This window comes from Giraffa tippelskirchi, chromosome X (genome assembly GCF_054371585.1).
Source record: "Giraffa tippelskirchi isolate mGirTip1 chromosome X, T2T-mGirTip1v1.2.pri, whole genome shotgun sequence".
Lineage (NCBI taxonomy): Eukaryota > Metazoa > Chordata > Mammalia > Artiodactyla > Giraffidae > Giraffa > Giraffa tippelskirchi.
In genome coordinates this window covers 46,700,967-46,726,185 of record NC_137289.1, presented here as the reverse complement: position 1 = coordinate 46,726,185, position 25,219 = coordinate 46,700,967, and the positions used below count along the sequence as shown (strand labels likewise).

Here is a 25,219-nt window from a genome sequence, read left to right as displayed (position 1 = left end):
GGCTATAATTTTGTGTCACAGTAAATCTCAAGGCATGAATACTTGCACAAGATCAGGAAACATATCCAAGGAGAGACCATCAATCTGCTATGAATTTTATTTGGTGAGCAATTTAAATGGAAAGATCTGGTACTCCTCAAGTATGATCGATACTGAAGGGTAGCTATTCTTCCAAGTAGAACTTTGGAATATGAACTTTATGACGATTCCACAGCAGATTGGTGTGAGCCTGTTAAAATTGTTAGTTGTAATGAAAGAACACAAGCATACTTACTCAGGCAATCATCAAAATACATCAAGTGAAATCTATGAGACTACTCCAGACATTGAAACAAGATGAAGCTTAAACCAGCCTATAAAACAATAGTCAAACATGGTCCTTAAGTGTCAAACAAGAAGGTGCTACAACCTTGTAATGTGTGAAACTGTCTAGCCTCCTGGCTACATGGGTCACCTGGAAAGATTATACCACAATGGCACCTCAAGATTAGATAAAAATATACTGCAATGTTTGCTTTGATTGTGTGATTATATGGGTTAAGATGTGGGCTTCCCTGGTGGCTCAAGACGGTAAAGAATCCACATGCAATATGAGAGAACTGAGTTGAATCCCTGTGTTGGGAAGATCCCTTGGAGGAGGCAATGGCTACCTACTCCAGTATTCTAGTCTGGAGAATTCCATGAACAGAGGAACCTGGCAGGCTCTATGGGGTCGCAAAGAGTTGGACACAACTGAGCAACTCACTTTTTTTTTCAATCCTGCTCCAAGCAATGGATTGTTGTATTAAGTATGTTTGCTCTTACGGGGCAGAATTAGAATTAAAGTTAATAGTGATAAGAAATAAGAGTAACAAGTAAGAACATACTTAAGAAAAGAACTAGTAGGGAAGATATTTTCAGGAGAGAGAATTAAAGTAACAAGTTGTTAACAGTTATGCAGCTCTTTGGGCTTCCCAGGTGGTGCTAGTGGTAAAGAACCTGCATGTAAATGCAGGAGACATGAGAGATACATGTTCAATCCCTGGGTCGGGAAGATCCCCTAGAGAAGAAAATGGCAACCTGCTCCAGTATTTTTGCCTGGAGAATCCCATGGACAGAGGAGTCTGCTGGGCTACAGTTCATAGTGTGGCAGAGTCGGACACGAGTGAAGCAGCTTAGCGTGCATGCAGCTGTTTATGGTGGCTTTGTCAGATAGATAGTCCTCAACAAATCTCTGAAATACAGTCCTTGCTTGTTTGTGAAATGATAGTTGTAATAAATTTTCTGCCTACTTTCAATGATAATAAGGAACACATAAAATGATACATTTTTCAAAGCTTTTGGTTGATATATCTGACAAAGGGAAAGAGTATATGAAATCAGGACTTTTTAGGAAGAGTTACAAAATGTCTATATGAAAATACCTAAAAGTCTACGTGACATGTAAAGATTATCCAGTAGTTTTACACTCATTTTCAAAGAGATTAGAGCTTTCTCATTTCACTGGATGTCAGTAAATACACTGTTATAATTGGAATAAGTTTTTGTGTCATTTTTTTGAGCTTTTTTTTCACCAAATTAAATTCTTCTTGGGAGTCTACTCAGTGCTGCTAGGAATAGTAATGAGGGAAAAAAAAACAACAATGAAAAATCAGCCTTTCAAGAAATAGTGAATTATATTCCATTTAAGGCTAAGATTTTGTGCCCAAGGGAGTTATGTAATTCTGCACATTATTAACCCACTACTATCCAACTAGATTCATTTTTTACATCAAAGCTGATTATTGTATTCTTGTATGGACAGTCATCTTAATACACTACAGATATTTAGCCATTTTCTCTAGGGTATACTTCTTATTTTCTCAAGGCTTCTATCCCTCCAGGTGCCCTGGAAGAGGGCATGGCAACCCACTTCAGTATTCTTGCCTGGAGAATCCCCATAGACAGAGGAGCCTAGCAGGCTACAGTCCATGGGGAAGCAAAGAGTCGGACATGACTGAGTGACCAAGCACAGCAAAGCACATCCCTCCAGATCCCATTTAAAACTTGTTTTTCTCCTGACGATATAACCCTTAGCTCACAAACCAACCAACCAACCAACAAAATTGTCGAAAAAGAAAAAAAAATAACCTCTAGTTCCTGACATTACTTGGGAGTTATTTGTATTGACAGATACAACTGTCGGTCTCAAGGGTCAAATCTCTTCAGGGTTATTACCTGGTCTTTGAAGGTGATCTCCATTTATACCCCTGAAGAATAAAACTGCATTTTAGCAAGGTAAGGAAAACCATTGAAATCTTTACCCCTTGTTACGGTTCCATCTTAACAACGCTAGTAAAATGCTGAAAGCATCTCCAGAGGTATTATTTAGTTTAGCACAGTATTCATATACAGTAGACCAGGCAGTCACAAGAAACACAACTTCAGTGTTTCAGATTCCTTTAATCAAAGATACCATTAGCAAAATGTGTTGTTGAAAACACATGAATACACGTGTCTCTAGATGATAAATTCTGGTAATACTGATCATTTTTAAATAGTTTTATTCTTAGTTAAACTTGGGGAAACTGGCCTTTCTTGAAACCGTTATCTTCTCAATTTTTACCATTGGCAACTCCTAACTTCCAGTTTTGGAAAATCAGTTGTGTTGCAGCTCATTTTATAGAGAAAAAAATGTTTCTTTGTTTGTTTGAATAAAGCTTTTTGGCTCCAGATTTAAGAGACATAGAGACATATTTTCTGTTTGAAACTTTTGATGTGAGCAGGCTTATCTTTGGGTACTTTTTCCTGGTACATGAGTCTCTGATACTAGTCCCTTATAATACCTCCACATGTTGAGAAAATTTCCATTTATACTGGGAATTTCTGCCCTCTTGGAATCACAGCATGCTTTGAAAAAAGACTGAAAAAGGTGTCAGCAGGCATGATACTACAAAGTGGAGAAGTGGTAGACCTGCTTTTTCCTACTCTTGAGTATAGAGACTGGGAAGCAACCTATCTGTTCTTGAAGATAGACTCCCCATGGTCCAACTGGAATCAAGCATGGAATCAAGTATGAAAAAGAAGACAAAATTTCTCTTTTAGCTCAGTTGTCCCATTCCCATCTAGAGGTTGTTTCTCCTTTGAATAATTCTGGTCCTGGAAGAGAATTCTTGTCTAGCCTTCTTCAGAGCCTCAAGGTCATCTGGAAAAACTGGCCTTTAAAAAAATGTCAATTTGTTTGGGGGCTTGCAACATGCAACTCTCAAATTGAATGTGTCCCATCAGACCCTGGAGGGTGACTCACTTAAGATATGAATATATTTTTCTTCTTGATGAGTAAGCATATATAAACTATATGCCTCCAAGGAATTTGAGGAATTTTATACAACCTAGAAAAGCTGAATTCATTTGCTATAGATATAATAAAAGGGTAAAGTTTACATTCATTTATTTATGTCCATCGCATTCTGCATAAGGAGAGTTTGTATGATGAAAATTGGTGATCAAGTGTATTGTATAATGTGATAAATTATCAAGATCATGACCTTTTTTATGCTTGTGGCCTTAAGCACTGTATGTTTCACTTTTTGTAATGACTAGATTATGGATATTTATTGAACCAATTTATCAGCCTTCTTCCTTCGATCAAGAGCTTTTAAGAATGAAGTGCTCACTGACACCTGAATTATTAGAACCTCACTAGCTCACCAGGTCTGTGTTCCTTACCAAACACACTAAACTTGAAATTATAAAAACACCCCAAAAATAAGGTTATTGCTGGTTTGTTCAACGTGAGAGTATACAGTCTTAAACTAGACCTTGGATTTGAGCAGAAAACAATTAGAGACTATACTCACTTGAGGCTCAATTGAACTGCAGATTAAGAAAAAAAAGAAACTTTATTTCACAGATTGGGAAGGATTATAGAGTTGTTTAGTGGAAATCATAACTCAGAAGAGGTTTGTAGATTTTGTTGAGTATAAATCATGTTTTACATTCTGGAAGCAGTGTCTTTAGAATGCAGACCTTAAGATAGTGTCTTCAGAGTGCAAACCTTAAGATATATCTGAATTCTCAAGCTTACCCTGCTTTTGTAACTTAGTTTGAAAAGAAACTAAAGTAAAACTTATCTATGACCATTGTTAAGATAACTTATCTTTGAAAATGTGGAGCTAAATATATAAATTCTAAATTCTGAAGTCTCTGGCCATGGGACTAAACTTTGGGCCATATTGAGTTTATATGACTCTATGAGGGTATATTTTTCATGCTGTCATTGACACTGAAGTTGAGAGTCACTCACTATCCTTGCTATATTTGCCGCAAACCTGGAATTGGGGTTTGATGTGCTCTGACTGATATAGTTCAGTCTATCAAATTCGAAAGTTCTCACTGATTTGATTCACAATGATGAGCGAGTATCACCAGACCTAAAATTGTTTATCTTTGCAAAAATACAGTGCTTTTTGGATTACCTTTGTATTACTGCTGAATATCCATAATTTTAATAGCTAAAAGATGCAAATTTGCCAGTGTTGTGGATGAAAACTAACATGGTCTGCAAAATATGAAACTCTGTATGGGCTCACTACCGAAAGAAAAAGTAGACACCCCTAAACTTGTCCATCTTCAAAAAATGACTTGTAATGGTCATGATTGCACAACAACCTGAATGTACTTAATGTTACTGAACTATAAAGTTAAAAATTGGTTAAAGTGGTAAATTTCATGTTATGAATATTTTACCACAAGTAAACAAATGACACTTTTTACTTTAATGTACATAGCAAATAGACACTGAGAACAATTTTGGGGTCTCTGATGCTTAACTGAGAGAGCAAAAAGAAATGTAACCTTTTGCCCTATTCAGGTTGGTATAAGGATAGTTGAGAAATATATCATATGAATGTATAGAAACATGGAGGTATTCTGTAATAATTTAGTAGTAATAAGAGAAATTATAAAATAAGGGATATAGGGGACAAAGTTTTAGAAAAGAAAAAGGGCTAAAACATGAGGGAAAAAATGATGAGAAGGTTAATAAGGACTGGAGGACAGTGAATGTAGAACCCAGGGGTGATTCCATGGGCATATGCTAAGAAGATCCCCAGGAGAGTGAGGAAGTCATCACAATGGTTTCCAAATGGAGCAGTAACTAAAATTGGTAAATGAAGATAATTATATGAGAAGAATGGATCAAGTGATAAAATAGTTGGGAGATGATCTACCAATACAAAATTGATAAAATATTGTAATGAAACTGAAAATGCTTTGTCAACTTTCAGGCATATGAGGGCCTAAAATTATGAAGTTTATCTGCTATCTAGTGAGGTAAGGAGTGTGAACTTTAGGTATATTCTGCAATATCCATTTTTAACACTTCTATTTCCACTATCCGCTTTGCCATCTGGAAGCAATTCATATTCTAAAAATACTTGTGGTTTTTCTTCTTAAAGTATTATAGCAATTTATGTAAAGTGAAAAACACTGAAACCGTAATAATACATCATTAATGGAAATACATACATAAAAGTGAAGAAAAGTCAATTAGACCTTACAGCAGACAACTTCTATTACATATCATTAGTAGGGCGATGAGAGGGAGGGGTAAGGGAGAGGATAGCCATTGCTATATCTATTACATACAATTTTAGTACATAGAATCAGATCATATGCCATGGGTACACAGTGTGTAACAATGAAAATTAATAATAATATTTATTGAATGCCTAATATATACTGAATTTTGTACTATGCATAAGTACATTACCTGTCTTATTTTACTTAAACTTTATATTTCTCCAGGGAGGTAAGTAATCTATTATCCTATTTTTCAGAAGAGAAAAGTGAGGTTGAGTCACTTCAGGCTTAATGAAATAACTTAAAGCAAGTAGTTGCAAAAACAGGATAAGGAGACTCTAGGGTGGCTCTATCCATTTACTATCCCACCCAGTGCAGCCCTCTCAATCTCCATGTTGCTCTTTTGTCATATCTTATCCCCTTCAAGATTACCCTGGTACTGATGTCTGCCTCATTTCAGAGGGAGAGTATCTTTTTTTCTTGTCTGAGAGAAAGGGACCAAGTGAGCACACATGTAATTTGCCTCAGAGCCTGGACCCATGAAGGGATGGCCCTACTGACTGCCCTTCAGATAAGCACTTCTTGGTTCAACCCAGTTGAATCTGACTCCAGGAACCACTGGAAGAGAGAGAGAACTGGACATTAAAGTAGATTTATTTTCATAATAGCCCTGTGAAATGGAGGAACAATTGTCACCTCCATTTTATGAGAAAACTAATGTCCTGAAATTTGAAAGACTTTCTTCGGGTCATAGAGCTGAAAGCCACTCCATCCTCAGCTGCTCTGGTTACAAAGTCCCTACTCTTTCTACCATGCTTCCTCCTTAAAGAGCTAAATGAAGCCTGCTAGAAGTCTTCCCCAAATTGTTTGATAAGATGGCAAAGAACCGCACTGGCTTGACTGTGAATGTGGCCAAGCTGGAAAGCAAAGCCTCTCCTGATGTGATCTGCTTGACCTGACCTGGCTCAAAGAGGTCAACCCTAACAGTCTGGAAGTCACACCATCACAGATGGTACTCAGCCTTTTGTAGAACCACACACCCTGAATGTGACTCCATCTTTCAAATGTGGATCTCAGTCTTCTTGCCAAAGGGCTGCCAAGGACTTAGTTCTGTTAACAACTACCAGCATGCAGACAGTGAGCTCTCTGTGATGACTGTTGCCCTGGTCCCAGTGTATAGGGTAGGGTCCTTTCTGTGTGTTCTCAGAAGTTCTTCCTCAGAGCCCTTATGTTAGTTTGTAATTATATATTCACCAACATGATCATTTATGTACTGTCTACCGTCAGCTTGTAAGTTCCATGAAGGTAGGGTTGTGCTTGTTTTCTGTATCCTGAACCCCTAAAATAGTGCTGAATAAGCATTTGTTGAATGAATGAGTGCTTTCCCATCATAGAATCAGATTTTCCCCTAATTATCTGGCCATAAATAAAATGCTCAGAGGTTGTATGTGCCTTGGATAAATATGGACATCACTGTTTTTGAAGCTTGTCTAACCATTTGTTTGGTGGAGAGCGAAGCGATAGGACAATGCTTATTCTTGCTCTGCCACTCTGAACTCTGGAGGACTTAAGCTTCTCCAAAAGCAGAGAAGAGCTCAGCTTACCTCTTTCTGGTGGTATTTGATGGCCACCTTCAGCTTGGCTAGGTCATGGTACTTTTGAGGGTCAAGCTCTTCACTGTGGTCATCTCGATGGTTGAGGATGATCTCCAGTTCCCGGGAGCTCCGAGCCTGGTCCAGCAGGTCTTTGGCAAAGAGCTTGCACTGCTGGGAGAGCTCCTCGTACTCAGCCTTGAACTCATTCTCCACCTTGCTAAGCTCCTTGAGCTCCCAGCCTAGGCGGAAGGCAGTTAGGATGGGGTCCTCGCTTGATAAGGCGATGAGTGAGGGACTTGCCAGGGCTTTATAGATGTTCAGTCGGGAGCGGGAGTGACGCAGGCTGTCTACCTCTGAACTGGACACACACTCCACACAGTTGCAGCGGATCTGATGGGGCCGGGGAATAGTGACCCGTTTTTGGACGAGGAGTTTGATGATTTCATAGTTATTGGTGTGGGCAGCCAGCATGATGGGGGTAATGTCCGGTGTGAACTCAGAGAACTGAGTGTCCATCATAAGAGTGGGGACCTAGGTACATGAAAATGAAAAGAAAAACACATCAAAGTGTAAGATTAAGGCTTGAAGCATAGAGCCCATCAAATGTTAATGATTCAGGAACTGGGGTCACCATTTTTTCAGACAGTTCTTCTTTTATAATAGCTAGTTGTGAAATCCTTACCTGATGGCTCAGATGGTAAAGAATCTGCCTGTAATGCAGGAGACCTGGGTTTGATCCCTGGGCTGGGAAGATCCCTGGGAGAAGGCAATGGCAACTCACTCCAGTATTCTTGTCTATAGAATTCTACAGACAGATGAGCCTGGCGGGCTACAGTCCATAGGGTCGCAAAGAGTTGGACACAACTGAGTGACTAACACACACACACGTGCCAGGCATACTTTGCAGATATTTACTCATTTAATCTCCACAACAACCTTATGAGGTAAATATTCTCCCCAAATGAAGAATTTGAGGCACACAGAGTTTAAAGAACATACCTAAGGTTATTCAGCTTTACATGCAGAGCCAGGAATCAACCTCAGACAATATGACCCTAGAGCTTGGCTCTTAAAATATGCCAGTTCTGTCTGAGGCACAATTAGAGATGGTACAGAGAAGTGGGGCTTCCCAGGTGGCACTAGTGGTAAAGAAGCCACCTGCCAATACAGGAGATATAAGAGACGTGGGTTCGATCCCTGGGTTGGGAAGATCCCATGGAGGAGGACATGGCAACCCACTCCAATATTCTTGCCTGGAGAATCTCATGGGCAGAGGAGCCTGATGGGCTACAGTCCATGGAGTCACAAAGAGTCAGACATAACTGATGTGATTTAGCATACACATGCATGCACAGAGAAGTGAAGGACATTTTTCCTGGAACTTGGTTAGGTAGATCAAACTTACATAAATTGGTAAGTAGGAGTATGTGTTCATTCCAAATGAGCAGTAGAGACTGCAGAAATATTTGTTTGAAAGGCTAAAGGCAACCAGTGATCTTAAAGACTATGCCACTAAATCAAGCCCTGGGGGCTGAAGAGAAGATACTCCCAAATTATGACCCTGACTTTGTAACTTGAGTGGATCAAAGACCAAGGCCAGACAGTGTTCCTCCAGCTTCCTGTAGATCCCAGCAAAATAGAGAGAATCTGTTATTATCAGACAGAATTACTCTATAAATGAGGACCTCTAGGCTTGAGGGATGGGATGAAAGTGAAAGCCACTCAGTCATGTCCAATTTTTTGCGACCCCATGGACGGTAGCCCTCCAGGCTCCTCTGTGCTTGGAATTTTTTCAGGCAAGAATACTGGAGTGGGTTGCCATTCCCTTCTCCAGTGGATCTTCCCAACTCAGGGATTGAACCTGGGCCTCCTGCATTGCAGGCAGATTCTTTACCATCTGAGGGATGAGTTACCAATAGCAAAAAGACATCTGATAAAATTGGTATGTCCATGATGTGATGCTTGGTGTAAATAGCAGCTATAGGTGAAAGGCATGGAGTTCTTTGGGTATTCATGATTATAGACTTCTGGGTGAGTGTGCAGATCCCAATCAATGAATTTTAAAAAATCTTTCAACTTGAAAATGTGCCTTTTGGGATATGCTATACCCAACAGAAGAGTCTCAGTGTGGTAGAATCTGGATCTAGACCATGAGGAGGACTGGAATAGTCTGAGAACGTTTCATGGAGGGGTGGAGGGTCTAAGGATGCAAAGCATGGATAAAATTCCAGGAGATTGTAAAATATTGGTCTGAATACATTTTTTTAAAAAAGAAAAGCTCCAAATATTCAGTTTAACTGCAGAGAACAAAAGACGGTGGATAATGGAGATTTTCACAGAATAGACAAATACTATTTTAATTGCTAGTTTCTTTTGACTCTTAAAAAATAATTTTGGAAACCCATGGTTGCTGGCAAACTGACAAAAGTATGAGTTGTAGTTTTCATCATCTTTGCCTCCTTCCCACCTTGAATGAGACTTTCCCAAACAGGGCAGTGGCCAGAAACCTGGGAGTGGGAGAAAGGTGGTGGAGAAGTTTGCTAGGAACCTGTTTCCTTCATGGGGTGGTTGCATCAGCCTTTGAATAGTCGAGAATTGGCTGCACATTGGTCATCAATTGCATGGATGGAGCAGCAAGTAAACATTGTTAAACATTTAGAGGGAGCAGCTACCAACAAGACAGCGGGAAGTGAGCAACTGGCTCATAAAGTAAATTGGACACAGGAAAGAATAATCTCAGAAATTAACATAAGCCTGCAGGCTAAGGAAGAAGTAGGTCTGAGTGGGCCTAGTAATGAACGTAAACACAACAACCGGCATAATGCCTAGAACTGGGCAAGATGACAAGTGAGCCATGTATCATAGACTGCCCGGGAAGAAAGGAGCTCAGACCCAGAATCTGTCCCTCCTTGGTGCACAGGGGCATTTCTTAATCTCTGTCATGATCTCAAGGCTGGAGGTGAGGGGTGGAGGGAAGATGGCTGGCAGCACAGGATTCCCTGGGTTAGACTGGAAGTACGAGTCTATTCCTTCTCACGATGTTCTTCCTGTCCACTCCCTCTACCCACTTCCTTTCTCTTTCTTTTCTTACTCTTTTTCCTTCTTCTCCTCTATGTCAATGCTGACAGACCTGTCCATGACACACAATGGTACTTATGAATAATGTTCAGCCCCATTTGTGTCATGGAGCTGAAATGTTGCTGTCTATGCCTAGAGTATGACATGCTTTCCAGAGCCATCTGAATCCACTGTCTTTGACTGGGTGCTCAACAAGGAGCCTCTGATTATCCATTTGTCTTTCTGGGTACAAAACACCAGAGAGTAAATTTTTGCAAAAGAAATTGGTCTGCAGTGGCCAACCATGTCCTCCTACCAAGATTGCCTTTTCTCCTCCAGTCAGCCTTATCATTCACAGATTGCCACACCTACCTCATTCATTGCTCTCTGTATGTGTATCCTTGCGGGATCCCCTGTGTGGATCCCGACTTCTCTGCCAGTGAAGGGCCACTGTAAGCCCTGACTTCTTCCATAGATCTTCCCCTTAACTTGGTCCCATCCCTCATTGACCACCCAGATGTTGTGGGTACTAGGTTACATCCAAGATGCCTCTCTTCTGAGGCGGGCTTATTTGTCTCTCTTTCATGTATGTATTTTGTGCTTCCTCAATAAGGTTGTGAGGTCTCCAAAGGCAGAGCTGTCTTAGTCTGCTCTTGTTTTCCCCATAGCATCTAGAACAGTACTAGACATACAGCAAGCACCCAGCTAAAAGGAAAATCAGTGTCCTATTCTCAAATTTGGAGAAGGCAATGGCACTCCACTCCAGTACTCTTGCCTGGAAAATCCCATGGACGGAGGAGCCTGGTAGGCTATAGTCCATGGGGTCGAAAAGAGTCGGACACGACTGAGTGACTTCACTTTAATTTTTCCCTTTCATGCACTGGAGAAGGAAATGGCAACCCACTCCAGTATTCTTGCCTGGAGAATCCTAGGGACGGCGGAGCCCGGTGGGCTGCCGTCTATAGGGTCACGCAGAGCCAGACACGACTGAAGCGACTTAGCAGCATTCTCAAATTAAGAAGCCAACTTTTGTTTACAAGCCTGGCTCCCACAATTGGAATCAATGTGAGCTAGTGTCCTCGGGTCTTTTCTTTCTATGTTCAGCTAAGAAGGAAGACATTGTAAGATTCTAAGGTTAGTAGATAGGCTCTATATGGATGAGTCTATGGCTGTCTATATGAATACCCTGTGGTTACAAACACCTAGGACAATCCCTGCTTGTCATTTTCACAATGCTATTACTTTAATATGGAGGCTCTTGATCCAAAGACTACAGATTTCTACTCCTCTTCCCCCTCTGCATCTTCTCATTCTGCTACTCCTCCCTCTCTAGACTGTGCAGGGATAATGGATTATCACCAGGACAACCACGTAAAGAGAGTCTATAATTAGGATCAGAGGTTTCTGATAATAATCAGGACTTTGTAATATGGTCTTCAACAAGGGCCAAAGAGATAACAGGTAACAGAATTAAGAGCTAAGTGAGGGTGCAGATGCATAATTTGCCTGAGTGAATGGTAGAAATGGGTGAGCTGTGGAGCACGTGCCCTCTCAAAGGGGGCATCTGCTGCTCCATTCCTTGCTCCTATATGCATGAATGAAGGGCTGGTGTTGTAATTTTTCAAGAGAAGTCAGAAATGTGGATTTGGAGGTAGCTTTTCCTACAGTCTTCAATGTTGGCTCAAAAAAGTTAAAGATAGTGTGCATGCCAAACAAAATACATGTATGAGGCAATTTAGGCCAGAGTAAGCCAGTGTGTGACCTTTAAGCTAGCAGAGAAGTTGTGAGACTAAGGAGGGATGGGAGAGAATGCTAGACATTTAGGCTGGGCCAGATACTAAAAGGCCTCATATGCTATGAGAAGGAACTTAATATGATCTGTTGACCATAGGGAGCCATTGAAGAGTTTTAATCAGGAAAGTAGCATGGTTGAACAAGTGTTTTACAAAGATCAGTTTGGCTGAAGTGTGAGGAATTGGCAGAGGTGTATGTGCTGATAAATGTTTAACAAGTAGCTTTCCACTTTAAAAAATCTTGATTTATAGTGTTTGCCAATTTTTGTGGTGTAAATACTCCCACTGTGGCCAATTTCAAGCTACCTATATGACATCCTGGAAAATAGAGTTGGGAAGAGATGCACACAAACAGGAGAAGGCAATGGCACCCCACTCCAGTACTCTTGCCTGGAAAATCCCATGGACGGAGGAGCCTGGTAGGCTACAGTCCATGGGGTCGCTAAGAGTCGGACACGACTGAGCGACTTCACTTTCACTTTTCCCTTTCACGCACTGGAGAAGGAAATGGCAACCCACTCCAGTATTCTTGCCTGGAGAATCCCAGGGATGGCAGAGCCTGGTGGGCTGCCGTCTATGGGGTCGCACAGAGTCGGACACGACTGAAGTGACTTAGCAGTAGCAGCAGCACACAAACAATTATAACCAGCTGGTATAAGCCAGCTCCAGCAAATCATTGGATAAGTTTCAGGAAGATAAGACTAGTTAAAAGATATCTGCAGACCAGGTGAAAAGATGGCAAGATCTTAAACTAGACAGTGATTCCAGAGATAGAAGAGATTTTAAGACATTCATTGGATGTGTCAGGTAATACTGCAGGGAGCAGAAATCAAGGATATCAGGTTCGGCATTGCATGCTTGATTGAATGGTGGTGTCACCATTGGAGATAGTGAATACAGGAGGAAAAACAGGTTTAAGGTTTAAAGAAAGTTCAATTTTAGACATGTTGAGTATGAAATACCTATTGGGAGAGTTGCAGGGAATTGTATAACTCTAGCATGAATGTTGAAGGAAAAAGGTCAGGGCTGAAAATGTAGATGTGACAGTTTTCAGTCTATAATAGTAGTTGAAACCAAGAGTGTGGGGGTTAACCTCTGCCCACCTTTGCTCCTTTACACCTGGACCCATTGGTCTTCCCCAAGTTTCAGCCCTGCCCCAGTTTTCAGAGCAACCGAGGCCTCGGGTTGGAAGCTGCCAAGCAACCAACCTCAGCCTCCTCCATTCCAATTGCCAATCGTCAAGGCTCTGCACTAGGGTACTTTCCCTTTTTGGATAGTTTCTGATTTCCAGCTTCTTTATCTGTTCATAAAACAAGATTTCTCCCTAGATCCCTAGTCTTGAGTTTCTGTTTATATAACTGACCTAATAGTCCAGGTCTACTATATTTTCTGGATTATCTGTGTTGTTTTTGACTCATTTTACAACTCTGTAAATTGTAATGAAAATAATTTTTGCCTGGCAAAATGCAATTGACTTTTGCATCTATATGCAAATTTCTTTGCCTCTGTTTATAAATTTCTTTCAGCATTCCCAATGGCTTATATCCGGGGTTAGCAAACTTTTCCAGTAAAAAACCAGATAGTAAATATGTTAGGGTCTGTGGACCTTACAACTCTGCCACTGTAGTAAGAGAGCAACAAAAGGCAATATGCAAATTAATGGGTGTGGCTGTACTCCATAAAATTAACTCACAAAAACAGGTGACAGGCTGGATTTATTTTGCAGGGCATAGTTTGCAGACTTCTGACCTCCTGGTTTCCTCACTAATTAATGAGTTAAATAAAATCTTAGACATGTGTCCACTTGTGTTAACTTTTAAATTTGTATGAGGATCATGATTTAACTTTTTTTATTTTTAAATTATCCTTTAACAGCCATTTTGTGTTCAGATTGAGGTCAGGTGGAAAATTGAATTTTGTTTTATCAAGTTTTGCCTTCGCTTTGAACTCCAAAATTATACTGAATGATCTTGAGTTTCCCATTAAAAATCATGTTTTTTTTTTTTTTTAACAAGGTGAAGAAGGGCAGGGGTGGGGGGAGAAAGAAGAAGGAAATTAACACACAACAAAATTAGATTTGGTTCATATTATCTACAACTGTACTTCTAATGAAACCTGGTACATGAACTGACTGGATTGAATTTTTTAAATTTGTAATGATGTGGGCTTAGGGCATGGCCACTAAAGCAGTTACATTGCCTGCATCTCCCTGGGGCTTTACCTTCAGGCCCTAATGAGTTTGCTCCTGGATTTGCCCTAGGTCTTCCAGTTGAAAAGCTGGTGTTATAGTCTAGGATCCTTCTGGATTAATGAGCATGAGACAGAGTCACTCAGCTCAGAGCTCATCACACAAAACACTTGCAGTACAGTGCACACTGAGAAAAAGCCAGCTTCTTTATATTTTCAGCTAAATTCCATTGCCAGAGGACACAACAGAGGAACAGCTGATGCTCTACTTTACCCACTCCCAGGACTGGTGAGGACTTTTGCAAGGTTATTGTTCTCAAGGGACCCAAATGATACATTCATTTCCATTAACCTCATCACTGGACACAATCTGCTAATTGGAATTTCTCTGATTCCTATTGTTACCAGCTTTAAGCAGAAGCCCTTGCTGGAGTTTGTCACAGGCTTCTGAAATTAAACCCCCCATTTGTAATTAATGGGCAGACCCTTATCAGGAGCCACCTCATTCAGACCCACAATGCTGTCTGGTCATAGGCTGAACTTCTCAAATTGGCACTTCCTCACACTGCTGGCCTGATAGCATCATGTTGGAAATGAATCTCCCATCTTGTGCCAGGATTTAGTGAAACTGCAGTACCTCTCTTCCACCTGCTGGATCTTCTCCTCACCCTAACATGCCAGTTAAAAATCAATGTTCAGTCTTTTTCAGTCCAAGGGACTGTTGGAAATGAATTTCATTTCTCTGTATTACTCAGAAATGAAGAACACTAGCATCTAATCACGTCACATTACCAGCTGCCCACTCTGCTGTACCTACAAGGTCACTTAGCTAAGTAGTGGTGATGCATGAGCTACTTTGGAGCAGCCATTGGCATCAGATGGGAAACAATTTGTTTCCCAGACTGTGGTAAAAACAGAACCCTTATAATCGGAATTTTCTGGATCATCTCAGCTGATTTCAAGGCCAAAGTGTATATAGATTGGAAGGCTAAAATGGATAAAACTTATTTGGGGACAATGTCACAGAATGCACCTTATGTTTTTTAAAAAGTCAATATTTATATGTAAAAATAAATAATGTATATAACAATGGCCAGCATTAGCCTGATTAGCAGGGATAACTTCTAATGGCTATTGGTTACTGAGCCCTTTCCATACGTTAGGCACCATGCTGGAGTATCTCATTTAGTTCTCACCATGGCTCTATGCTGTGGGGTTCCCAGGTGGCGCTAGTGGTAAAGAACCCGTCTGCCAATGCAGGAGATGTGAGGCAAGTTCCATCCCTGGGTCAGGAAGATTCCATGGAGGAGGGCATGGCAACCTTCTCCAGTGTTCTTGCCTGGAAAATCCTATGGACAGAAGAACCTGGTCGGTTGCCATCTATAAGGTTGCACAGAGTTGGACTGGACTGAGTGACAACATGCACACATGGCTGTATGCTATAGGCATAATAATTATCCTCATTTTACACCCGAGGAAACTCAGCCTTGGAGAAGCTAAGTACCTTGTCCAAGGTCACATATCTAGGAAGTAGTGTGACCAGAACTTGAACACAGGCAGTTTGGCTCCAAAGCCTGTACTGTTAACTATTATACTATTTGACCCCCGACCAGCAAAACACCAACTATTTATTACATCAATAAACAAATCTACAATCCCAACACTGCATATTCAGATGCATAAAATTGCAGGTTTTATTGGATATTAATTAAACTCATCAACCAATGTTCTACCTTGTGTACGTGCTAGATCACTTCAGCTGTGTCCAACTCTTTGTGACCCTGTGGACTGGAGCCCTCCAGGCTCCTCTGTCCATGGGATTCTTCAGGCAAGAATACTGGAGTGAGTTTCCATGCTCTCCTCCAGGGGATCTTCCTGACCCAGGACCCAGGGATTGAACTCGAGTGTCTTATGTTTCCTGCATTGGCAGGCAGGTTCTTTACCACTAGAACCACCTGGGAAGCCGAATGTTCTACCTTAAACCCAGATAAACATCATATAGTACTGCTCAAGGTTTGTTGTTGTTCATTCGCTAAGTTGTGTCCTACTCTTTTGACCCCATGAACTACAGCACACCAGAGTTCCCTGTCCTTTACTATCTCCTGGAGTTTGCTCAAACTAATGTCCATTGAGTGAGTGATGTTATCTAACCATCTTATCCTCTGTCACCCTCTTCTCCTCCTGCCCTCAACCTTCCCCAGCATCAGGATCTTTTCCAATAAGTCAGCTCTTTGCATCAGGCCGCCAAAGTATTGGAGTTTCAGCTTCAGCATTTATACAGTTAAGATATGTAAGAAATTGTGAAAAATGATGTAATGGTTTGAAAATCAAGTAAACCAGAGGATATGGAATATTATTTTTTTAAATTGGGGTTTAGTTGCTTTACAATGTTGTGTTAGTTTCTGCTCTACAGCAAAGTGAATCAGCTATACTTATACATGAGGATATGGGTTATTATGGAGGTGGAAAAAATGTCAGAATTAAAGTTCTGGTCCTTGTGTCAGCAGGGCTACACAGAGGAATGGAGCTCCAATGTGCCAGTTTGGGTGTAGTTAGCTTTGCAGGTAGCCCCCTGGTGGAACTTGAAACATAAAACTCTTTAAGAAAGCTATTGTTCTTGATTCATTTTTTTTTTATAGGTCATCATGTAATTTTTAAATTAAATTTATCTTGTAGATGGTTTTACTGGAAAGAGGATGCTGCCAAGCTGGTTTACAGTTTTCCATGTCATTGTTCATCACATGACTAGGGGGAGTTCAATAAAGATTTATGGAAAGAGCTAAGAACCCACATGCAGAAACCTTGGTGATCCAACCAGGGCACAGGACCATGTGAGGGCTAGGGTGACCAGACTGACATCAAATCTACTGTGGGATTCAATAAAAATGAAGTCTAATTATTGTATAGTTTTTCTAGTGGGTAACAATCTTGCTAGGAGCACATTTGCCAGCAACACAAAATCAGAAGGAACAAAAAGAGGATCTTTCATGTAAAAAGAGGAGTTGAGAACCTCTGTTTTAAGTAGTTCATAGCTATAGTTCATTGAAAGTTCATATTTTTCAATTGAAAACTATGTTCATTGTCATAAATTGAAAATTGATAGGTATTACCATGAGTCTTGGTTTAGGTCTAGAAGAGCTTGAGTGATAAAAATTAAGCTCAGTTGGTTCTCAGAGTGTTAAAGGAAAGTTAGAAAAGGGTAATTCTCACCATTATTTTCAAAAGCTGAGTGAGATAAGCCTGAATAAGGAAAATGACCTAAAGTCAGCTAGTAGTAGGTGAGAGACCTTTTAAAATGGTATAAGGAAAACCAGACCAGAAATCTAGAAGCAGAATTAAACAATGTCAAGAGTATTCCCTTTGCCAATCATGATTTTCATTTCATGCTCCATACACATGCCAAATGTTGTTTTGTTTTAAAGTTGCTCAGCTCATATGCAAGCGTTGGACTGAAGGGTTATATGACTGCAGGATGAGGCTTGAGGGAAGAGAGTATGTCATATTCATAAAGCAGTTATTGAGCCCCACCTTCCTGCTTCTCTCAGTTATCCATACCCTCGGCAAGCCAAGTGGCTGGCACCAGCCTCCAAAAGAAGACTACTACAACTCAACAGCTATTTAAACTGTGAGCATAGTCCCTGAGGAGGGAGGAAGTTGATTTTTCTTTACATTAATATCCTTGATCTTTTCAGCAAAGGAAACAGTATAAGGTCATCAACTATCTTCCATTTTCCAAATCTCCAGATAGGGGTAAATCATCTATCAGTTCAGTTCAGTCACTCAGTCATGTCTGACTCTTTGTGACCCCTGCAGCACGCCAGGCTTACTGTCCATCACCAACTCCTGGAGCTTGCTCAAACTCATGTCGATTGAGTCGGTGATGCCATCCAACCATCTCATCCTCTGTCGTCCCCTTCTCCTCCTGCCTTCAATCATCTATCTGCAGGGCTGAATTTTGTATGTCTGGTCCTGCTAATTGCTGCTACATAGGGGCACTTGGTGAATAGTCAGACAAAGGGCAGTGAAAAGTAGGGGATCATTATGTAGGCTCTTTAGAGTTTTCCCAAGCTCAGAGTTAGGAGAAGGAACATTGGTTTATGATCTGAATTTTCCAGTTTGGCTTTCTGGAATGACCAGATTGGATTTTCAACTTTTCTCCCGAAGATAACATGTGAGAAAATGTACCTAAATTGCAGCACAGAGAAATTTTAGGAGACTTGAAATATAAAATATAAGCTCTAGCCCAGTGACTGGCTCAGGCCTGTGTTCCTCACAGCTCATATTTCTGTCTCTGAGGCTCAGGAAGTGTGGTTGGGAGAGAACATGAGTTCCTTCCATGCTATCGATTTTGAAGAAGCATGGCCCTAATATTTCTGGCTCTTCTAAATAGTCCTTATGGTTTTGGAAGGTGTATACACACCTAAATTTAATTCCTTTTGAGAATGCCTTTAGTTTTTACACTGTACCACCTTTTGGGGTAATGAGGTCAGCTACTTATTACACTTTGTGGAAATCATAACCTATCATTCATCCTAAAACTTGGGCAGTTTCAAAGACTCTTCTTTCAGATATCCTAGCAATTGGTAAACTAGATGTAGTTCTCCTTCTATGGAGCCTGCATCATCTTACAGATTTCTCTTCTTTGCATTTTTTTTCCAGATTGAAAAGTTGTTGTCTTAAAAAAATTGATCCCAAATTTGGAAAGGAACTGTTTCCTTCCAGGTGATTTAAAGGGAGTAAACTGAGGATAGTGTAAACATTGTACTGAATTCTTCAGGGAGGTTAGAGACCCTCTGCATTTGGAGGCTTGTAAGGGGGCGGCAGAGGATGAGGTGGTTGGATGGCATCACCAACTCAATGAACATGAGTCTGAGCAAACTCCGGGAGATAATGAAGGACAGGGAAGCCTGGTATGCTGTAGTCCATGGGGTCACAAAGAGTCGGACACGACTGAGTGACTGAACAACAAAGAGCAGGACAGATACTTCTTTGTCTAAGATTGTTTAAGAATCCCTCCAGGACAGAGTTTCTCAACATTTGGGGCCAGATAATTCTTTATTGTGGGGTGCTAACCTGTGCACTGTAGCATGTTTAGCAGCACATATCAGCTCTCCCTTTCCACAGTTTTCACAACCAAAAATATCTCCAGACATTGCCAAATGTCCCCTAGGGGTATGAGGCTTGTTTGGCAGTGGGTAGACTGGAGCAAGGAGAGACAGAAGTACCTAGAGTTAGTCGTGCCTGTCTTAGGATTGTCTTCTACCTGAGGATTGTGACACAATCCCATCAGTACACTGACCCACTAGGACAATGATTCTCAACCTCTGGAAGGGAAAGAGTAGGAATGCCCTTCCTTTCCCCAGGAGAGTGTATTGATATTGAATTTTTGGTGAAGTATTAATTTTGAGCAAGTCTAGACTTCTGTATTATGAGAACTAATAACCACATTTGATTATTTCATTTTTATTTATTTATTAAAACTATTCATTTATTCATTTGGCTGTGCTGAGTCTTGGTTGCAGCATGCAGGATCTTTTCATTGCTGCATATGAACTCTTAATTGTGGCATGTGGGATCTAGTTCCCTGACCAGGGATCAAACCCAGGGCTGCTGCATTGGGAGCATGGAATCTCAGCCACTGGATCACCAGGGAAGTCCCCATTTGGCTATTTGTTTTAAACATTTATTTTATTTTTTAAATTTATTTTATGATTAAAGTTAAATGATATTTAAAAATTCAGTTCCTCAGTCACTCTGTCTGTCTACATTTCAACTACTTCCTAGCCATATGATGGCTACCTTACTTGATGGTATAGATAGAAAACATTTCCATCATGGCAGAAAGTCCTGTTGGATAGTGCTGCTCTAGGAGGTTGATAATCACTGTACAAGAGAGCCCCACTGAAGTCTCTAGAGATGCCTTAGCAGTGGGTAGTAGTTAACATTTGCCAAATACTTTAAAACCTCCTAGGAATTTTGCTAAGCATTTGACATGTATTATCTCTTGTTTTCTTTCCATCTCTTCTTAATCTCTTAAGCTTCTGCTAGGTTTCTACCATTTTTATACTTTATTGTGCACATCTTTGGGCAGAATGCTCCTTTTATGTTTCCAGTTTTCCCAAAGAGATCTCTAGTCTTCCCCCTTTTGTTGTTTTCTTCTATTATTAAACAGTGTTCATTGAAGAAGGCCTTCTTGTCTCTTCCAGATATTCTTTGAAACTCTGCATTTAATTGGATGTACTTTTCCCTCTCTCCCTTGCTTTTCAATTCTCTTCATTCTTCTGCTATTTGTAAAGCCTCTTCAGATAACCACTTTGCCTTCTTGCTTTTCTTTGGGATGGTTTTATATACTGCCTCCTGTACAGTATTACAGACCTCTGTCCATAGTTCTTCAGGCACACTGTTATCTAGATCTAGTCCTTGAATCTATTTGTTACCTCTACTACAAATTCTTATGAGATTTGATTTGTCATACCTGTCTGGCCTAGTGTTTTTCTTGGTTTTCTTTAGTTTAAGCCTGAATTTTGCTATGAGAAGCTGATTATCTGAGCCACAGGCAGCTGCAGATATTGTTTTTGCTGACTGTATACAGCTTCTCCATCTTTGGCTACAAAGAATGTAATCAATTTGATTTTGGCAACAGTTAGAACCCTGTATGGAACAACTCATTGGTTCAAGATGGAGAAAGGAGTACGACAGGGCTGTCTGCTGTCACGCTGTCTGCTTAACCTATATGCTGAGTACATGAGAAATGCTTGGCTGGATGAGTTACAAGCCAGAATCAAGATATGTCTCAAGATGGCAGAGTAGAAGGATGTGTGCTCATCTTCTCCTGTGAGAACTCCAAAATTACAACTTGCTGCTGACAAGAAAATGTTGGATCTCACCAAAAAAAGATATCCCACGTCCAAGGGCAAAGGAGAAGCCCCAGCAAGACAGTAGGAAGGGCAAAATTGTGATTAGAATCAAACCCTATATGCGTCAGAGATGCTCGGAAGGCTCAAACAAAACCTTGTGCGCACCAGGACCCAGAGACCCCACAAAGACTGAGCCAGACCGGCCTTTGAGTGTTTGAGTGTTTCTTGCAGAGGTATGAGTCAGCAGTGGCCTGCCACAGGGGCAGGGGCTCTGGGTGCTGCAGACTTGGGTGTGGCATAAGCACTCTTGGAAGAGATCACCATCAATCCCCCCATAGAGCCACAACCCACAAACTGCAGAACAATTATACGAAAGAAATTCTCGCACTGTTAAGAAAGTTCTAGGACTCACAAGAGATTTCCCAACCTGGGGATCTGGAAAAGGGACTAAGAACCCCCAGAGAATTTGACTTTGGAGGCCAGTGGGATTTGATTACAGAACTTACACAGGATTGGGGAAACAGACTCTTGGAGAGCACAAACAAAACCTTGTGCACACCAGGACCCAGGAGAAAGGAGTAGTGACCCCACAAGAGACTGGCCCAGACTTGCCTGTGAGTGTCCAGGAGTCTCTGGAGGAGGTGTGGGTTGGCGGTGGCCTGCTGCGGGGTCGCAGGGTTGGGGGCACTGCATGCAACAGTGCAGGCATGGCACCTTTGGAAAGAGGTTGCCATTATCATTACCTCCACCATAGTTTGGTCTCAGGTCAAACAACAGGAAGGAAACACAGCCCCACCCATCAACAAAAAATTGGAAAAGATTTACTGAGCATGGCCCTGCCCATCAGAACAAGATCCAGTTTCCCCCACAGTCAGTCTTTCCCATCAGGAAGCTTCCATAAGCCACTTATCTTTATCCATCAGAGGGTGGACAGAATGAATACCACAATCAGAAAACTAATAAAACTGACCACATGGACCACAGCCTTGTCTAACTCAATGAAACTATGAGCCATGCCATGTAGAGCCACCCACAACGATTGGCTCATGGTGGAGAGTTCTGACAAAACATAGTCCACTGGAAAAGGGAATGGCAAACCACTTCAGTATTCTTGCCTTGAGAACCTAATGAACAGTATGAAAAGACAAAAAGATAGGAGACTGAAAGATGAGCTCCTCAGGTCAGTAGGTGCCCAATATGCTACTGGAGAAGAATGGAGAAATAACTCCAGAAAGAATGAAGAGATGGAGCAAAGAGAAAACAATGCCCAGTTGTGGATGTGACTGGCAATGGAAGTAAAGTCCAATGTTGTAAAGTGCAATACTGCATAGGAACCTGGAATGTTAGGTCCACGAATCAAGGTAAATTAGAAGTGGTCAAACAGGAGATGGCAAGAGTGACTATTGACATTTTAGGAATCAGTGAACTAAAATGGACTAGAATGGGCAAATTTAACTCAGGTGACCACTACATCTATTACTGTGGGCAAGAATCCCTTAGGAGAAATGGAGTAGCCCTTATAGTCAACAAAAGAGTCTGAAATGCAGTACTTGGGTGCAATCTCAAAAATGACAGAATGATCTCTGTTCGTTTCCAAGGCAAATCATTCAATATCACGGTAATCCAAGTCTACGCCCCAACCACTAATGCTGAAGAAGCTGAAGTTGAATGGTTCTATGAAAACGTACAAGACCTTCTAGAACTAACACCAAAAAAGATGTCCTTTTCATCATAGGGGACTGGAATGCAAAAGCAGGAAGTCAAGAGATACCTGGAGTAACAGGCAAATTTGGCCTTGGAGTACAAAATGAAGCAAGGCAAAGGCTGACAAAGTTTTGCCAAGAGAACGCACTGGTCATAGCAAACACCCTCTTCCAACAACACAAGAGAAGAAGACTCTACACATGGACATCACCAGATGGCCAACACCAAAATGAGAATTGTTATATTCCTTGCAGCCAAAGATGTAGAAGCTCTATACAGTCAGCAAAAACAAGACTGGGAGCTGACTGTGGCTCAGATGATGAACTCCTTATTGCCAAATTCAGACTTAAACTGAAGAAAGTAGGGAAAACCACTAGACCATTCAGGTATGACCAAAATCAAATCCCTTACAATCATACAGTAGAAGTGACAGATTCAAGGGATTAGATTTGATAGAGTGCCTGAAGAACCATGGATGGAGGTTCGTGACATTGTACAGGAGGCAGTGATCAAGACAACACCCAAGAAAAAGAAATTCAAAAGGCAAAATGGTTGTCTGAGGAGGCCTTACAAATAGCTGAGAAAAGAAGAGAAGCTAAAGGTAAAGGAGAAAAGGAAAGATATACCCATTTGAATGCAGAGTTCCAAAGAATAGCAAGGAGAGATAAGAAAGCCTTCCTCAGTGATCAGTGCAAAGAAATAGAGGAAAAGAATAGAATTAGAAAGACTAGAGATCTCTTCAAGAAAATTAGAGATACCAAGGGAACATTGCATGCAAAGATGGACACAATAAGGGACAGAAATGGTATGGACCTAATAGAAGCAGAAGAGATTAAGAAGCGATGGCAAGAATACACAGAAGAATTGTACTAAAAAGATCTTCATGACCCAGATAATCATGATGATGTGATTACTCACCTAGAGCCAGACATCCTGGAATGTGAAGTCAAGTGGGCCTTAGGAAGCATCACTACGAACAAAGCTAATGGAGGTGATGGAATTCCAGCTGAGTTATTTCAAATCCTAAAAGATGATGCTGTGAAAGTGCTGCACTCAATATGTCAGCAAATTTGGAAAACTCAGCAGTGGCCACAGGACTGGAAAAGGTCAGTTTTCATCCCAATCCCAAAGAAAGGAAATGCCAAAGAACGTTCAAACTACCCCACAATTGGACTCAGTTCATACGCTAGCAAATAATGCTCAAAATTCTCCAACTGAGGCTTCAATAGTACATGAACCAAGAGCTTCCAGATGTTCAAGCTGGATTTAGAAAAGGCAGAGGAACCAGAGATCAAATTACAAACATCTGTTGGATCATAGAAAAATCAAGAGAATTCCAGAAAAACATTTACTTCTGCTTTATTGATTACACCAAAGCCTTTGACTGTGTAAGTCACAAGAAACTGTGGAAAATTCTTAAAGCGATGGGAATACCAGACCACCTTACCTGCCTCCTGAGAAATCTGTGTGCAGGTCAAGAAGCATCATTTAGAACCAGACATGGAACAACAGACTGGTTCCAAATTGGGAAAGGAGTACGTCTAGCTGTATATTATCACCCTGCTTATTTAACTTACATGCAGAGTACATCATGCAAAATACTGTGCTGCATGAAGTACAAGCTGGAATCAAGACTGCCGGGAGAAATAGCAATAACTTCAGATATGCAGATGACACCACCCTAATGACAGAAAGTGAAGGGGAACTGAAGAGCCTCTTGATGAAGTGAAAGAGGAGAGTGAAAAAGTTGGCTTAAAATTCAACATTCAAAAAACTAAGATCATGGCATCTGGTTCCATCACTTCATGGCAAATAGATGAATAAACAATGGAAACAGTGAGAGACTTTATTTGGGGGGGCTCCAAAATCACTGCAGGTGGTGACTGAAGCCATGAAATTAAAAGACTCTTACTCCTTGGAAGAAAAGCTATGACAAACCTAGACAGCATATTAAAAAGCAGAGACATTAGTTTGCCAACAAAGGTCCGTCTAGTCAAGGCTATGGTTTTTCCAGTAGTCATGTATGGATGTGAGAGTTGGACTGTAAAGAAAGCTGAGCACTGAAGAATTGATGCTTTGAACTATGGTGTTGGAGAAGATGCTTGAGAGTCCCTTGGACTGCAAGGAGATCAAACCAGTCAGTCCTAAAGAAATCAGTCCTGAATATTCATTGGAAGGACTGATGCTGAAGCTGAAACTCCAATACTTTTGCCACCTGATGTGAAGAACTGACTCATTTGAAAAGACCCTGATGCTTAGAAATATTGAAGGCAGGAGGAGAAGGGGATGACAGAGGATGAGATAGTTGGATGGCATCACCGACACAATGGACCTGAGTTTGAGTAGGCTCCAGGAGTTGGTGATGAATGAGGAAGCCTCGTGTCCATGGGGTCGCAAAGAGTTAGACATGACTGAGCGACTGAACTGAACTGAACTGAAGTGAATCAAGATAGGTGGGAGAAACATCAACATCCTCACATATATG

General features: G+C 41.0%; 1 protein-coding gene across 1 annotated transcript in view; it reads right to left on the bottom strand.

Moving 5' to 3' along the window:
- TRPC5 (transient receptor potential cation channel subfamily C member 5) overlaps window positions 1-25,219 on the bottom strand; it is a 291,668-nt gene that overhangs the window by 106,599 nt on the left and 159,850 nt on the right. Inside the window, exon 3 of the mRNA XM_081566414.1 lies at window positions 7,146-7,667. Coding sequence (XP_081422540.1) covers window positions 7,146-7,667 — 522 coding nt within the window. The remainder of the gene's footprint in view (window positions 1-7,145; window positions 7,668-25,219) is intronic.